Source organism: Mytilus edulis, chromosome 6 (assembly GCF_963676685.1).
Source record: "Mytilus edulis chromosome 6, xbMytEdul2.2, whole genome shotgun sequence".
Lineage (NCBI taxonomy): Eukaryota > Metazoa > Mollusca > Bivalvia > Mytilida > Mytilidae > Mytilus > Mytilus edulis.
In genome coordinates, this window is record NC_092349.1 from 36,973,214 (window position 1) to 36,992,370 (window position 19,157).

At 30.6% G+C, this 19,157-nt stretch overlaps 1 protein-coding gene across 5 annotated transcripts in view; it reads right to left on the bottom strand.

The window, feature by feature from the left end:
* The window catches only part of LOC139529053 (RNA-binding protein Musashi homolog 2-like), a 105,539-nt gene that overhangs the window by 74,574 nt on the left and 11,808 nt on the right, over positions 1–19,157 (bottom strand). For 4 of the 5 annotated variants that reach the window (XM_071325298.1, XM_071325299.1, XM_071325297.1 and 1 more), the window contains exons 5-6: positions 18,840–18,881; positions 1,156–1,248 (exon numbers count right to left, since the gene is read on the bottom strand). In XM_071325298.1, the coding sequence (XP_071181399.1) occupies positions 1,156–1,248; positions 18,840–18,881 (135 nt within the window). Of the gene's footprint in view, positions 1–1,155; positions 1,249–10,292; positions 10,509–18,839; positions 18,882–19,157 lie in introns of those variants that run through there. The other variant, XM_071325300.1, reaches the window with a different exon arrangement.

Sequence of the window (19,157 nt, forward strand, 5' to 3'; positions counted from 1 at the left end):
GAACATGAAAACATACGATTTTACATCAATTATTATCCTCATTACATGACTAACTTTTTTATCGCTTATGTTCTGACTTTGCTAATGACCTCGGCTACAGTTTAATTAAGATGTTAAGACCCACGTTACCTTCTTTTCACAGCAATTTGTTGATGGCAAGGAATGTGCTTCAAGGAATTATAGTTGTGTAAAGATGTATTACAGCAGATGTATATTCAAAATGCTCTTTTGAAAAAATTTGTTTTGAAAATTGTTTAATTTTTGAAAAGACATTTGAATTTAGATTTTTATGCAACTGTTGCATATTTATGACAATCTGTAGGTGAAATGGGTTTCAAATTTGATATGAAAAACTGAAATCGACCTTCGTACAATAAAGTATTTTATGGCGAATGTACACATAAGTTACGACCCTGATTAGAATTTTAACATTGAACAAGAACAAATTGAACGGTTAAGTGTTGTATTTCCTTTCTTCTTTATAACAATATATTTAAAGGTGCTATTGTGTAAATAATTACTTTTCAACTTTGGAACCGATTCAAAAAAAATCACTCCAAAACAACGTAGAAAAACATGTTATGAAAACTTGATACTCAATTTACATTTGTTTAACGTGTGGCCAATTAAAGATAGAAGCTTTGAGTCTATATTAAGATCGGTAAATATAATGTTAGCTATTTCAATGTAAAATCATGTCAGGGTGATATTTACTGCAATCTTTGATGAGTGTAAAATGGAGGTATTCACCAGATGTGACTTGGATGATTTTACAGAATATTTAATTCATGCCAACTCTTATTTGCTTATTCACATGAGTTACAAGAAAATAGGACTCATTTTTAAATAAAATTTTAAAATGACTTTTAATCACACCGTTTGAATTTTGACAAAAACTTTCAAACATGTGTCCTTCTGACAATCGTAATCTGCAACAAACTTCTTGCTCTTCCAACACAGGATTGTTTGATTTTGCCGGATTTTTCCAGATTGTCTGATTTTCAGGGATTTTGCAGGACTGTTTTATTTTGGCGGACTTTTCGTTCATGTTTTTATATGTAACACCTCCACAACAGAGGGTCAAGAGTATGATTTTTTTACAAGATCCTAGTACCAATGCTCCTTTCAAATTCATCATTAATAAACATCACTTACTTTGCCGAATCCTGAGAAGAAATTTTTGACATCTTCTACTGTTGTTGACGCTGATAAACCACCAACAAATATCTTCTTTGTTCTTGTAACCATCTGAAAATAAAAAAACAAAAATTTTAATTATACATACATTAAAACATTTACCCTTGTACAATCAAATATTTTACACACATTTCTTTAGTTAAGAAATACACATACTGCTGTTTTGAAAGGTGGGTACTGCATATTCTCTCACATTTTGGATCTCATTGTAGAGTATAAGCCAATTTGGTATTTTTTTTAAATGTATCAACACCATTAGATCATCAGTCAGTTGGTATTTGCCTAGATCTTTACCATGGAAAGACAGACACACTAACAGCAAGATGTACTACCAAGTTGTCAATTGTTCTTACCAATCTCTTAGAACACGTAATTATTAACTAATACATGTCCTACACAGATGTGACAAAGGAATATGTCTTAATTGCAAACTAATCGTCAAAAATGCATTTTTTTCTGTGTGTAAAGAAACGTACATTAATTGCCCATTGAAATAATAACTTCTGTGTAGTAGTGACAATTATCCTGGATAGTATATGCCCTAATAACATCTCAAGCACTTAGCGTTATGGAATGATTACAAGGGGTAATTTCAGAATCGGCTGTCAATTTCTAAAGTAGATCTACTGTACACAGGATTTGCATTAATGTACAATACTTTAGTAAAGTCAATTGCAATGAGCTTATTATTTGCATGAGAAAAGTTTTGCTCTTTTAATGTGCTAGAACATTGTACTAAATGCTTTGACCGAAATGTAAGCTTATACAACAACATAAAAGAGGGACGAAAGATACCAAAGGGACAGTCAAACTCATAAATCTAAAACAAACTGACAACGCCATGGCTAAAAATGAAAAAGACAAACAAACAACAGCACACATGACACAACATAGAAAACTAAAGAATAAACAACACGAACCCCATCAAAAAACTAGGGGTGATCTCAGGTGTTCCGGAAGGGTAAGCAGATCCTGCTCCACATGTGGCACCTGTCATGTTGCTTATATAAGCAAAGGTGGTATACTGAATTGTGTTTCTGGATTGTAATCTCAGTGACCTATATCCCACACTTCTTTTAATTCATATTAAAAACAATGTAAAAGATGTAGAGTTTACCATCATGAGACTAACATCTAGCAACAGAAATGAACATAATAACATATATATATATATTACTGAAAGGTCAGCATTTGGTTTACAATATTATCCTAATTATTTGAAAGGGTTGCACAATTCATTGTGAACTTACAGTTTTTGTACAATTTAAATGAATTTAAAGCCTAAATTGTTTATATAATCTTTTGCATACAACCATATGCAAATTGTGCAAGTACTGGACTCTGTTGGTGCAAACATCAATTGTTCAGGTTTCTTTCATTAGTACGTCTGCCCTTATAATATTTAATCTGTATATGGATTTTAAATATTGATTTATCTTTCACATCAACCCTTCTAAATGTCTTGACCAGTTGTCCAACATGTCACAAACAGATGACCATGCTATATTAAGTTACAACTTATCTAATTCATAAACAGAACAAATTAGAGACAAATTCATAATGGACTTGATATAGTGGAATACAATGTATGGTGTGTCTATTGAACAACCACCAAAATAAAATCTTGTGAATCTTTTGGCAAAATAACTCAAATTGTTTACATGGAGAGTTTTAAAGTCTTTGACAACTGAACTTCCTTTTTTTCAGGGCATCAATTAAATTTCTTTTCCAGAAACATGTGCAGTGTTGCCTTCTACTCTGGTATTAACATCATACAGTTATATTCAGCTTAAACTCTTGTTTACAAAATGCCATGCAGTATTTACTTTCAAAAGCCTTCTAATGGTAACAATTCCATTTGTCATTTTCTTCAGATTAATGTCAAATACAAGCAATTCCTCAGAGTATTCATAAATCATGAAACAATGAACCGATTAATATTAGCACAAAATGCTTTAATTGTCAAATGATTACAAACGATTTGTGATGTAATCAAGAACGATTGGTGTGCCCCATTGGATATTATGTCATATCCATGCTAATTACTCGCGAATCAAAATGACGTAAATATTACTAAGATGATAAACAAGATACCACCTAGCAACATTTACATTTTTGTTGCGGTTTTCTCAGTATAATGAGGTTTTTCTTTTTATGTTGCAGCTGGTTCTGTTTGTTGTGCAATCAAATTATTCTGTTGTAGAGAAAGGTATTTTCCCAGCCATTAATAAAAGGTAAAAATAACAGTTCAAATTCATTAAGACTTAAAGACAAAGGGAAATCAGCTTACATCATAGTGTGCTTTTTTTCAACCGTAAACAATTATTTTTGTCTTCTACAGAACAGTACCTTGATCCCCTTTACTCTCACCCTGCACTTTCCCCAAGCCTACTTATTTTAGCATAAAATTCCAATTTAAGTTTATAGGTGTTAATATCAGTCTTTTTTTAATTTCACCAATATATTTCCACCCCAGATTTTATCATTTTGCCCATCTTATATCTTTCTTGCTGATGGACAACTGTCAAAAATATTCACACAGATTTCATTTACTCATGACATGACTTTAGTAGACCGAAAGTCTCATGGGAACTTTTATCCTCATACCAAAATACATGCAAATACAATCATAAAACAAGATATTGGAAATCACAGACCACAAAATCTGTACTAATGACCATGCATTTCATTAGTGACATCAAGGGTCAATTGTCTGTGTAAAAGTCTAATGGAAGGTCATTTGGGTCCTTTAATAGATTATCAATCTTAATACCTGTCATTCTCATTACAGGTAAAACACAGGTAAACATTTTATACCTTTATCTTTATTATACCTGTACCAATAATCAAACATGACCCTTTTGTAATATGACTCACATTTGATTGTTATTATGTAGATTTTGAACTCTGGAAAAAAGGGGGAGGGTGTATATAGGTGATGCTTTTCAGAATTGGTAGATTTATCATAAATAACAAGAAATAAGGAGTATTCCACACAAAAGCCAAATCAAACCTCTAAAATTGTTTACCATACTTTGTAAATTTTGACATATACATTGTAAGCTTTGTACCATTTTCTTCTAAAAATAGTTTAACTATAAATATATATAATATGGGTTTTGCTCATGTTTTGGGCTAATTTCAGACAATATTACATTATAAACACCACACTGAACCAAAATAAGTGAAATTTACTACGGATAAGGAAAACAGAAAAAAAGGGGGAGAGTGTAATTTGTATTTGTTATCTAAATCAAACATATACATGTGAATACATTTGCATTAAGTGCCTAAGCACCCAATCTTGCCAATCCAGATAAACAAGGTTATATTCCCCAATTTATATCACACTAGATGACAAGAAGGCACCATATACAATCTCTACCCTTCCTGATTTTATTTGAGCATAATATTTACTTAAGAAAGTAGACTTGGAAGTGTGAAATCTTTTGACTTATCTGGGGCCCAATAAAAGAGGACTTATTAGGGGACATCTTATAATATATTTAGATAAACAGAACAAATAACATTAATAATAACTTGGCTTCTCTTTTTTTGATGGCAAAATCTTTCATTATCTTTTATAATCTTTAAACATGAAATCACCATCAAATAATTTACAATTAAAGTAATTTCATCTGTGCTGGTGCCCCTAACCTAATCAAATATTATCCACAAGTGACCCCTTATCAGACCACTTACTATACCACTTAAAGTATGTTGACCATATATCATACTATTGAGCAACAATAAAATAGTTTTAAATTTACAATTTACACCTTTTAGTATAAATAAAATGACAGAACTTACATCATATATTATGGTCCAATAATAATGTTAGACATAATTTTACACTTTTGGGACTGTTTGACTTAGCCAAATAAGCATAAAACTTATATCATTAGGATCTGGAATAGCCAGTTAAATTTACTTAAAACTAAACCGTTAAATTTACAAATTTCTGCTATGGCTAAAAATAGGATTTTTCTGCACAACAATCAAATCACTTCAAGATCAACAGAGTCCAATTTCACTTTCTCTATTTTGAAATGTTTCCAATTTGTAATGTGTGGTCCACAGATATCTAATAAGACATTCTAAATTGGAAATGGAATATTTAAATTAAAAATGAAAGTTTCAAGATCTGTTTGATATAATATTATATATTTGCGTTTGGATTTTTTTTCACAAAAGGCATTCAGTCGTTGTATGTTTTAAGATACCTATCACATGAAAACACGTTCAAACAAAAGTGTTGTGACTCCAACAATAATTGTAGGCGATAATTTTTAACACGTAATATGACCATAACGTGAAATAATGACATTTAAAGAGAAAAGAACCAAAGTTTTACAAAATAGTTGAAAAGGCACTGAAAAGTTTTGACACTCACTGGTGAATTTAATTGGTGAAATTAAAAGAATTTGTTGACTTATTTATAAGCACGATCGAATCTATATATGTATCAAGAAAAATCATAGTTATGAAAAAAGTATAAAATGTTCACAACTATCCAAATCGTATGTAATTACCTTGATTAATGAGGGAGCTTTTATTCCATTAGGAAATTTGTAACTCATTAAAGGATTTTTTAAGACTTTTTATCCTCAATAAAATTCTCCTGAAGAGGAGAGGTTTCAGATCAATAATTGTAAAGTCTATTTCTGAAATGAATTAAATATCTCTAGTGAGAGAGAAAGACAAAATAACAATATCCTACGGCATTATCAAAATATGTGGTGTTTAAGCTTAAGCTGTACAAATTACTGTATACTAAAATTAAAGTGTTCAAACTCTTTAAAATTATTGATAAGCAAGAACAACTGACAGTGGTTACTTATTTTGGTGGAGGAAGCCTAAGTGCCCAGTTTTTGAGCAACACTGACTTTTTGAAAGACAACTGACTATACAAGTCAAATATTAAGTTGACATGCAACAAAAAAAAAAAGGGGGGGGGGTCAAAATGACAAGAGTTTTGTGGTGACAGTGCTTATTTGAAAATCAAAGACTAGACTTGTCAGATGGATAATTAATGATTAAATTTACACTATAAAATACCAAGCTTAGTTCTTCATCAAAATTACATTTATTAACTGTTACTGTTACTGATTAATTTACAACAAGAACATGGGAAAACACAGAGATGTTCCAAAATAAATGTAATGTCCTTGGTTAAACATTAACTTATAAAGTCTAGGGAACATAGGTTGTCCTTGGTCCAAAAAACCATAACTATCAAACCTTCATTCTTTAACTCTGTGTTTTTACAATATTAACACCAAGGACTCCAGTCATATGTAAACAATGTTGCCCTTTAAGATTGTATAAACAAAAAATTAACTTTACAGTCACCAAGTAATTTCCCCAAAATGTCAAACTTGATCACTTAAATGTTTTACATATTCATTACGATTTGACAAGTTTACTTTTCTTCAGGAAAATAAATAGCCATATTATCCAAGCAACTGATCCTTCTATAAAGAATGTCTTTGTTGTCAGTGTCCTGTCGCAGCGATGGGCAATTAGGGCAGTGACATTGTAACATCAACCCAAGTTTATAAAATAATTATTTCAGGACTAGCTAAAAAGTCTATTTTCAATTGACAAACAGGATCCTGATCTGAGTCACATCTCATTTAAATCTTAACCAATCATTAAATACAATGCATGCTATACAATTCATCACTGTAGATGAACTCCTTACTGACCAAAATCATGACTGAAAATTATTTTATTGTAGTGATAGACCAATTTTCAAGATGTTTATTCATTTCTGTTGGAAAACTATGCGATATCTACTTATCATCTCATTTACTAATACATGTATTATCAAAAGTTTTCTGGATTGATTCTGATGTTCAATTTTAGACAATTTCATTTCAAGACCAGAAGTCTTCAAGAGTTTAGGATTGAATCCAGGCAGAAATAAATATCAAGCCTTAACAATTAAATTCTTCCTCCCACTTGTTGCTAGCAGAGCTCAATTATAAATGAATCTTGTTTTTAACCGAATTTGACAGAAACACAATTTACCAAATTTTCCGTCCTTTCCTATTATCTAATAATACAAAACTGTGAAAACCTAGCAAATTGTTAACAAGACATTTTTCTCTAAAATTGTCACTCATGTCACATGTGATTGATACAAAACCACTCTTTATCGGATAGTTTTCCGACAAAAATGATGAAAATTAACCTTAATTCTCTCAGAATTCTCTTATGCCCATGGATTAAGTTGCAGTTCATGAATACAAATATTACGGGATATTCAATTTGTTTGAGGATAGATGTTTTTAGTGAATACAAATCTATCTGACAGGTAGTCGATATCTTATGAAAGATTTGGTAAAATATCTCTAGGAGTTCTCTCTCATGACGATGGCGACCTGTTCAGAGATAATTGATTCTCGAGGTTAGGCTTGTCATATTAGTCTTCCATCACTTCTAATATTGACACGAGAGATTATCAACGAGAGTCCTCAATGATGGAAAACAAATAAATGTTTGAACGCTTTCAAAATGGAAAGTAAAATTTTGGCTTAAAAGATCAAACTTGTTGAAACGTAATCCAGCATAGCCGCACAGATCTCATGAAGACAAAATTGCTTGACATGTTTTTGGTTTTTTTTTAAAAGATTTTTCAAAACCAATTCTTGACAATTCAAACTCTTTTCTCATGGGGCATTGTTTTTAAAGAACAACAATTGATGGGCATGTTTCCCCAGAATAATTAATAATTTTAATAAAAAGTCCAGCTTGGAAAAAAATGTTTAAAACATGAACAATTTAAAGTTTACATGCAGCTCTTTTTCTGCATATCAAACCGTCTTTGCTTCAAATTAATGTATACATTAGTCCTAAGATGTGACAACAGTCATATATGTAAATCTTGAATTTCTATCTTTAATAAAAAGATGTACACATATCATATTCTAAATCAAGTTTGTCCAAGCATGTTATAGGGAAATTAATAATACATCTTCGTAAAGAGAAGATAACTCCATATGAGATACTTTTCCTTGGCCTTGACAGTTAAAACAGACTTAATATGCAAGATAGATATCAGCTTAGAAGAACAAGTTCAGATCGATAAAGATGACTGACCCCAGCATTAATTCTCCTCAGGACAAAATGTCTGAATAAGTCAGGCAAAAAGATACGGGCTAAGATCAAAACTGTTGTTTTTCATTACAGAATAAGAAAATCGTTTAAAAGGGATGAAAAAAAGGTAAACGCTAAAAATATCGCACACAGAAGAATACTATTTAAGTTAAACTTTTTTAAATACACCTGGGGCTCTTTTCATAAAAAGTAGTCTTACTACAAAATATGCTCATATTATAAGAGTGATACTGTAATGTTCATGTATGATTTTTCGTAAGATATTTTGTGAAATCTCAGAGTGCTGTCCCAAGAGGTGAACGCTGTATCTTTTTTTTAAAAGTTTCTAAGTTTTTTATCACTCCAATGACTAACTGTAATTGGTTTATTAAAGTGGTACCTAACACTACAGGGAGATAACTCTGTAAAATCAGCAGAACGTTTTAATGACGTTGCGTTGTTAAGGGAATATTAAGCTTCTCAATGATCAAAATAAGTTTTTGTCAAACTGCTATATAACCAGTGTAATTTTTCTGATTAAACGGTTGGTTCAAAGTTTTTGAAATTTTTATATTTTTGTCAAAGGATCAAACTAAATACTTTGTCAAAATTTAAAGAAAATTAAACGAGCCAAATTTATTTTAGTTCAGGTGTTAGGTACCACCTTAATTACAATAATGAATTATGGAACCGTCCAAAAAGAAGAACCTGATTTGACTGAAAATTTTCACTGAGAAAAAAAAAGTTTGGAGTAAATGAAAAACTAATTTCACAAGAGTACAGAGGACCTGGAATTTATAAATGATAGAAATGCAAAATTATTGACAAATTCAGGTACCAGAAACTTCATCCTTATCAACATCATCATCAATAATAATTAGGTTTATTTATTATGAGTTAATATCCTGTTTTTTGTCAATACAAAACTAATTATAACCCAAACTTTGGCCTCACTTTACCAAACTGCTAAAATCCATTGACTTCAAGTGTTATGATTACTATATCAGTACTGTTAATTATCAGTAAAACTGTTTTTTTGTGAGTATTGCAATTTTGATGGAAAAATGGCAATAACCATGTACAGTATTCCTTTTAACAATGTATATAGGTCATTGTTTTCCTCGCCAATTAAATCAAATGACATAAAAACATAATTCAGATCTTTAATGGTGGTCCTATAATAACTTGTATAGGTCACCAGCACAAAATAATATCATGAGTTGAGGGAGTTGTAACAAATATAGTTTATGTTTTTTTTTAATTATTCCATTTCCATTATATATAAGGGGAGAATTAAGCCATCTGAATGTGATCTCATATAATTGTAAGGTCTTGGCTGAAAGGTCAAACAAATTCTCCATTGATGGAGCTTAATCAAAGATAATAAAGACTGCAGCAACAACTTTGAGAAATCTAAGCAGAATTAAGAATTTAATATTTCTATGTACTATACTCCCACTAAACTGTGGCTAAGCCGATCGTAATTTTTTAAAACATTTTTTAGTTTTATCTTTAATGTCAGACTGTCTTGGGTATACTGGATTTCTTGTACAAGTAGTGATAAAAAATGTTAAGTCTATTTTTATACTTCTACATATGATGCATACGGTGAATCACTGATATCTATAGTCAGAAAACCTTGATCGATTCTGAATGTCAAAAGTCGTAATAAATCTGATTTTTACTTGGATCAAATTTCCCTCTTCCAAGAAATAGTGGATCGTACTTAACTAAATGTCTGAAGTACTAAATCGTCTTCAAGCTTTTACAAATCTGAAATTGAAATCCATCTTTTGAACTTGAAACTTTTTTTTCAAAGAATCAATTCTTTAACTAATCTCACTCAGTACATGTCAAATATTTTGGGTACTTATTTTTTAACTGAACAAAAATTCTTTAACTGAACAAAGATTTAACCCATTTCAATGTGTAATGTCTGCATTTAAAAAAGTTATTAAAAAAAAAATTATTTAAATTTTTTTCAATCTACTGACCTTTGGTTGCATTGGTGTAACTGGCATTGGAGTTGCAATGGCTTGTGTCAAATTCATTTTTCTGATCTACGACTAAATATTAACTCCGAAGGATAAAAATCACAAAACACTAAAACTATGGTATAAAAAAATCCTGGCCTTCCCTTCTAAAGTCTACAAGAATAATGTCGCTGGTACAAGCTAGAACTGATCTTGTATTCGATCAACCCGACAATAGTTGTGTAAACATATGATTTGAGCAAACATTTTATAAATACCCCTTGTTATTAACTTATGAATACTGAAGTGCTTGTACATGAAAAATAATTACTCGTCGATTTCAATAGAGATGACAAACCATGCAATAGGGATGACAAAGATAATGAAGGATTTTTGGTGTTATTAGAAAACCGAATAATTATGAGAACAAACGATATAAATTGCCGTACGCTATGTTGATTAGGGTAATTACAGAAACATTTTATTTAGAGGGAAAACAGAAAGTTTTCGGAACTTAAATTAAAAAGATTTGTTTCAGTAAGGCCGGCCAATTGTTTTCGAGTTTATAATTGGACCAATTTGAAACTTTTTTTCAAATTTTACTGAGCCAATTTCTTTCAGTTTTGATTTTAATAAGATTCTAACATGATATTCCCCTAACACAAATTCTTTTGTTGACAACTTTTAAATTGCCGTTAATTGGGAGAACTCTTGTCGACAAGGTCATCACTGTAACAGGACCATCGTAACAAATACCATTCAAATATCCCTATAACTTAATAATAAACTGTTACCGTTCTATATCAGATGACAACCAAAATAAACTTGAGAATAAAATGGCCTTTTTTTGCAAAATTAAAATAGGAACAAATTTCAAGGACAAAAGGTTATAGAATGTGAATCATATCTCATCTATTAAGAAATTGTACCCAGTCAAAAGAGAAGAGTATTTGGAATAAGGAGTTGGAGGGAAAAAGGGCCCAAATTATGTTTCCTTAACAAGAAAATAGGGGGGAATCAGGGGACAAAATATGAAATTGAATCTCAAAAAGATCAATGAAATTTACTTTCCAACAACTCAGATTTCTTATTAAATGGATACACCAGAACTTTTAAAAGAATTTAAGAAAGATATGAAAGTTTTGATCTCAAGTATGAACTAAGCCAATTTAATACATATGCATATATACATTTTTTGCTCCTTCTGCGTTAAAGTGGACCAATCTTCTCGCCAAAAGGAGGAGAAGACCTTTCTTATCATGAATTGTATATTTGCACCAGAAGTGTGAAGTGGTACGTATATAGTTTAATATCTTTGGTAAAGTCGTTAAAGTTTAATTTGAAGTGAAATATTATTGCAGTTATAATATTTGTGTGTTTAATAAAAAATTGGTGTGCTGTTGCTAGGAAACCATTTGCACTTCTACAAAATATTTAATTCCTTTCCAAAATAACACTTCAATTTGCTTACAAGTTAATTCTTTTATATTAGACTCTATAAAATTTTATCATTACCATGGTAATTTTAACACGGTGTTTAATTTAATTTATACACAAACACTTTCTGGACCAAGATCCTGGGAAAACCAACGTCTGCCTTATTTGGATCAAACTTTCCACAAAAGCAAGGAACCTGTGAACAAATTTTCTTTTGAGAAGTTTGGAATAAGAGTAAACAATGTTACACAAAGAAACAAAATAAAGCGTCAAAAGCTTTTAGCTCCTTCTCGCATTGAAATTGTGTAAACAATTGGGACAATATTTACCTTACTTTTTGTTTACCTCCCTTTTTCAAATCGACCTCAACGTTTACTTTCAATATTTACTTACTTTCTGTAAACATTTGGGCTATTTCCCTTTATTTCATCCCCAAAGGTAGGCCATTATTAAAAACCTGTTCAAAATTAGCATGGTGAGTTTTTCATTTGTTAAGTTTTTTCTTGAAAAATTCAATAATAAATACAAACTTCAAATTCTAACTTTTCACCAGGGGCTAAATATTGATTCTTTAAGAATAAGTATACTATTAGCTCAGGCAGTCAGGCACATAGTAATAATTATGTCTATTTATATATAAAACGTAGAAGTCCTTTGCAAATTAAACATTTCCATTTTAGTATAACATCTCATTTACTTGAATAAGTAATAAGATTTCATTTTCTTAAACAGACAGTAAAGCTATTAATTTAAATAAGAAGAATGTTACCAAACAAAGAAAACAATATATTTTTTTATAAAAAGGGAATCCATGTGCAGCACAAAAAGGGGGTCGAGATTGCTTTTTTGTTATACAAACTGTGGATTCATTTTTATATTCGAGATTCTAATTGGTTTATGTTATGTGTATGCTTACTTGAGCCAAATTTAGATGTTTAATGAATTCAACATTTTCTGACGTAATTGAAAATGATTACCAATCTATTGAGAAAAAAGGGGGGATGGAATGTTTCCTTAATATTCTAAGCCTTGAAATCTTCTTTTATAAAGGCATCAATATCAAAAGTAATTTTGCCAAAATGACTTTAAATGTTCTTTAATGGTGAAAATTTACAGGATGATAAAACATCTGTAATTATTATTCCGTCTGTTGTAGTATTATACTATATCTCTTTTTGAACCTTATTCACCTTATTCTACAATCAATATAATCTTTCTTTTAATCTTTTTCGATTCATCAGCAAGATTTAATCCTTCCTTTCAGTCAATTCCTAACTGTCAGAAAGGCTAGGAATAGGTACTGCTGTAAGTAAAACTGATTAAATACCGAGCCAACTGTTTTCAAATAAAACTAAAAGATCTTGTACTGCTATGCTGCTAATTAATGCCATCAATATGTTCTATAGAATAAAATCCTTCTTTTATCCTGGGCTTACTGCACTATTAGTGTCACATCCAAAAGTCCAATGGCTATGAATAGATTTATTGCATCACTTAATACTAGTTCTTTCAAGCAGAGGTTTGAGACAAATGCTAGATACAGGGAGGGGGATAAAACTTGCTTTGCATTTCAAATTTTAAACAGATGCTGAGAGGTTGATTTTTTTTAGTACCTTAGTATAAAGGTAGTTAAGTAGACGGTTTACTACAAGGAAAATATTTAATGAACTATGAACATAGATACATACTAATCCAAAAGAGTGCAACAAATTACATACTAATCCAAAAGAGTGCAACAAATGCATAAGAATTAACGGTTTCTACTTTGATTTTCTAACATAAAGATGTCATCATGAGGAACTGCATGCATATTGAAAAATTTGTTGTGAATTTCACCATTAAGAATAAATACAGAAAATGTTCGTTGATTATAATGGATCCTTGTAAAATGAAATAATATTAAATAAACCTTAAAGACAGGTTCAGTTTGAGCAACCAGGAAAATTCTCCATAAAAATAAACCCCCTTTCCGGTAAACATGTTTTTCCATTGCTTTTTGGTATTTCATGGATTTAATTTGAAAGTTATCAATGAAAAATTATAAGCTCTATTTTTTCAAATCCTGGATCATACCATGAAAACCATGTCTCTTTTTGTCCTGTACCCTTAGTCATTATTCAATGAAATGTCTTCTATATACTGAAAATCGTTAAACTGAAGACTCTCCAGAAATCATTCTAAAGTCTCAGGTAGGGAAAATTTGAAATGGTTTGTCATCAAGAAGGTATTTGGCAATTCTGTACTATCTACCCCAAGTGTCAGAAAAAAATGCCAACATCTCAAAATTATTATACTAATGATCTATATATGGCTCTTTGAAACATTTATCAATTTTTCAACATTGCTATTCATATAAATCCAATTGTGACAAATAATTGAAATTTGTTACAAATATTGGAAAATACATCTTATTTCAAACAATATTGAAATTATAATTGCTAATTTTACGTGAAATTTGAAATCGATATGACTAGAGTAATAAACGATGTTTGTTTTTGTAATGAAATCCATATCTGGTATGACAAATGTATGATAAATGTGCGGATATTAATTTACCTACAATATACCATGTAGGTACACTTAGACATTTAAACAAAAGCTTTCAATATATTCATCTCATAAGATTAATTCTTATCATAACATCCCAGTATAATCCCTGGGACAAACATATTTTCTGCAGTGATGTGCTTAGAACGGAAGGAATTTTCAGCCTGTGTAAGTCGGAAAACAAGAAATGAAATATACAACGAAAACGACTTAGCAAAATTATTGATCTTTTATAAAGGCAGGGTCGATTTAATTGAAAGTCCAATTCATTCATACAGAGAAACCACACAACATTTTTATGTTAGTTGAAGAACAACATTCTATTAATGGCTACAATGCATAACCATCCAACATTGATTTTTTAAGCCTGATGGTCATATGCAGACCTTTCAAAGCCTTCCGTCCTATAGATGAATTGTGTTGCTGATTTAAAAATATATTTGACCTTCCAACTATTGTGATCATTTGGCGAGCCCTAAGCCTTTGTCTATTTCATTTACGAGCGTTGTAGTCTCGGACACACGGACACATCTGCCCGGAACTTCAGAACACAATGTCTTTATTCAGATTCATTTACATATAAAATATGTTTTTTTCTATAGAGAACTAAATCCATCGATAAAAAATGTTAATCAAATTTTCTTTCACACAGAACGAAATGAATTGAATCAAATCATGAATTAAAGATTTGAATACAACTGTTATTGGAACAATAACTTGTCTATTCTTCGCAGAATGAGAAATTAATGTTTGAATTCCACGATCTTTCATGTCCTCATTCTATTTGAATAGATTTGTTAGCAAGTGACCAAATTATAGGAATGCTAGGGTTATGGGGCTAAGAATTTAGAATGAAGTAATTATATATCTCTACAAATTCTTTAAAAAAACCACCATCATCTTCAATACCGGCAGTACCTATTTGTATTGAGACAATGAAGTAAGAATCGCATTGTTAAGTTTTTCCAGGAGGAAAAATTCAATTTAAAAGTTGACAAACAGCAGCAAATGATTTGTTTGCATTTTTAGAAACCCAAAAAGATTATGGTCAAAAAATAAAATATAGTTCATGAGATACCTCAATCTTTCATTCTCATTGTGTAAAACAGAAGGGTTCAAATAAGTGTGCATCCTGAAGGTCCTCAAACTCTTTATTAACTGATGCTCAAGTGTGACTTCCCTAACTTTGAAATTTAATCAGTTGAACATTTCATTCTTTGAAGAAAATTTGAACTTCTAAAACCAGTCTATAAATTCACTGCATTCATCTTTTGATGCACAGTGACTCTGCAGTTCTGTTCCACTGCATATAAACATGAAACAAATTTCACAGAAGACATTTTAAATGTCAATGACTATTCGCAGCACGTTAAAAAACAAAGAAAACAAGAGAGAACACATTTAGACTTGATGTTGAACTAATAAATGTTATTTTTTTGTCCTGCAGTCAAGTTTTCGAAAACATTTTCTGATTGATTTTTCCCGTAAACATTCAAAGCTTTAGTTAGAAAGAAACCTTTTTACAACATTTATATATTCTAGTTGATTAAACATCGCCAACAAACTCACATTTAAGTCAATTTATCGTTTTCAAATGATTTTTTCTCTCACTTTGATGAACTGGGATGATGGAATTTCTATCGGATCTTTAACGTAACTGGATGGCGCTCTATAAAGCCGACTGATGAAGACAGAGGCGTCTTAATGCAAAAAAAGAAGATAAGATTTTATAGACCAGTGAGGACAATAGCTCAGGATTCTGCCGTTAGGAAACTCAATTTTAAAGTAAATCCTAAATTGAAAATAAGGGAAATGTTTAAATGATTTTCTTTTCGATCCTATTGCGAAATCATTCAATGGGAAAAATTCACGGTGGTATTTAGACTTACTGTATCAGAACAGTTTTCTTAGGGCCATCAATCGATTTCCTGGCGGCAATAAAAAAACATACTTATCTTGTATTTAAGACTTGCACGACAAAGTTACATCAATGACGGTCAATACTGATTACAAGTAAAACAAACTGGAGGCTGTAATACGCTAATCAGCTTAACATTTTTCTCTTATAGTATTCTTTTATTGTCAAAGATACACAAAGTCCCCTGACTACGACAAGAACTTTTCATTGAATAGTTTGGTTTTCACAGACAAAATATCAACAATTAGATTCTTGGTTTTTTCACAGAAAATTTTCAAAAAAATTCTGCAATTTCTTGTCCACTCCCCCCTTTTTTGCATAGCTTAGATCATATTTTGTAAAAGCTTTCTTCATAAAGTTTCCACATTAAACTGTCAACCAGATGACATACTGTACCTGCCCTTACATTATAATGTTACTAATCACAAAAATTTAGATTTCAAATTCAATTACATAACTTTAACCCAAATATTCCTGTATCAGCATTTTTCCTGGAAAGTCCAATTTTATCTGAATTATATCACTCAGTTTTAAAAGAATTGAATTTACGAAACCTGTATAATAGTAATAAAAAACAATTTTCCAATTATCAATATGAAATTGACACTGCCGATATGGAGCTGCATATTTATTGATATCCATTTCACAAGGGCTTCAGTTTTAATCTGATACAGAATCATTCTCCAATTATTCAATATGAAGATTCCATAATTAATGCGTAATTTGTAATAATACTCAGTAATGGCTTGAAAAATGTCATATTCGTTTAAATTAATGTTTTAACAAACTTGGGGTGAATACTGGGTTTTCTGAAGCGATAATAATAAAACTGAGAATGGAAATGGGGAATGTGTCAAAGAGACAACAACCCAACCAAAGGGCAGAAAACATTCGAAGGCAATTATTGGGTCTTCAACACAGCGAGAAAATCTCACACCCAGAGATGTGCTTAAGCTGGCCCCTAAAGAAAAATGTGTACATGTTAGTTAAACTTTCTAGTCAGAAACTGCTATTAGATTTTATGGTTATCTGGCATCAACTGTCTTTGTAATTAACTTGAACTTCAATTTTGCAATATATACAAGACGGTGTTCATTATATTATCTTTTTATAATAATTCCCTAAGCACTGGTCTGATCCCTAAGGCAAGCTTTTTTGTAACTTCAAGATCATTTAACTATATTAAGGACGATGTGTCTAGCTAAACACACTGTATACAAAAAATATTGCTTTTTATATTACATTTTATCTTCTCAGCTCCAGGATACAATTAAGATTTTTTTCTACATGTAAAATTTATACATATAGGGACAGTTTAAAATTTGAATATACTATTTTCCCACAAGGTTAATTTTTAACTATTTTTCAGTAAGAATATTGGTTGTTATTTTGTATGTACACGTAATATGTGCCTCATTGATATCTTAAAATCTGTCTCTGAGATGTGCTTAATTGAACATGGAGGGTCCAATGATCAAAGTACTACACCACTTTGTCAATGGTATATTTAAATTGTTCAGTACTACTTTTAAGATATTTGAGTCTATACAGAGTTGTGTTTTTCTATGTCTTCAGGGATATATCTAGTATATTTTAAACAATTGCACTGCCCCTGCATTTATTCATCCGTAATATCTTTCATTTTTTCTGCAATTTAAAAGAGCAGTTTATGTACAATTTATAATTAGGGTGAATTAAAATTTAAACGTTTTCCTACTTTATTTAACAATAATTATGCATCGATGCACCTTGTATTAAGTTAATGGATTATTTTAAATTTTTTTAAATTTTAAATTAACTTTTTTTTTAATTTTAAATCAACATTTATGGAATTACCTGAAATGTTTTGAATTAATTTGAAACTTTAAGCTTCATCAACTAGATGAAAACAAATTAATAGTGTCAGTTCATAAATAAATAATGCACAATTTCCTTTTCAGTTGTTAAATGTAAAACCTTTAAATTGATGTGGATGATGAAATACATTTAGTTTTAAAATGCACAAACGTCTAATCCAGTCCAAAATCTTTCTACTTTTTTGTTGTAGAAAGTAGAAAAATATTTTCTAGTATCACAAATCCATGTAACAGATTTTTAAGTGCACCAAAGAGAAGTGCAAAAAAATCTCTTATAATTTGCTAAAAAAATTCTTTTGGCTATACATACACATATACATGTTAACCATGCTTACCCCATCAGATATAAAAGAGAACTGTGCTAGCAGTATGCCCTGACTTAATAGAACTGGTTCAGACTGGAAAAAGGGAGCACAATATTTAGGGTCCTCCGGTGACTGATATGTTAAAAATCCCACCCCTTCATAGACTTTGCTTTTCACATGGGTGTTTTCTATCCAATACCATAAAAACAAACATATGACATTGGGAAATTACTCATCATATTTGAAAAAAAGGTAGACAATAATTGAACAGCCTTACATGTTAGGCATAACAATATTTGTTGTACATGTATTCATAATATTTCTTGAAATCATGTAAACATATGTACAAGTACTCAATGCACTCTAAATAATTTTTTAAAAACCGGATTGAATACATGTATGCAATAAATACATGTATCTTATACAAAATACATTTCTGAAAATAGAAAAATTATTTGGATACAGACATGCAAAATATTTTGAAGTTAAAAACTGGTATACTGACCTTTGGCTGTGCTTTTCTTGGGAATGCAACTTTAGGATCAACCTGTGGATAAAGATACCAGAGATTGTTAGAATCCATTGTGGCCATTTTTTTTTCGTTTTTCGATGAGAAATCTAAACACACAATATTATAGTAATGTCTGGATAGTTAGTCCAAGGTAAATATAACAAGATAAGTAACAATAAAATCGTAGAAACAATATGTCTTTGTCAATCAACAAGTTTATGGTCCTTTGACAGCTGAGAGTGGACACGTCAAATTCTTTCCTACACGTTTGGTGATCAAAACTGTGAATGTACTACACACTTGCAGAGGACT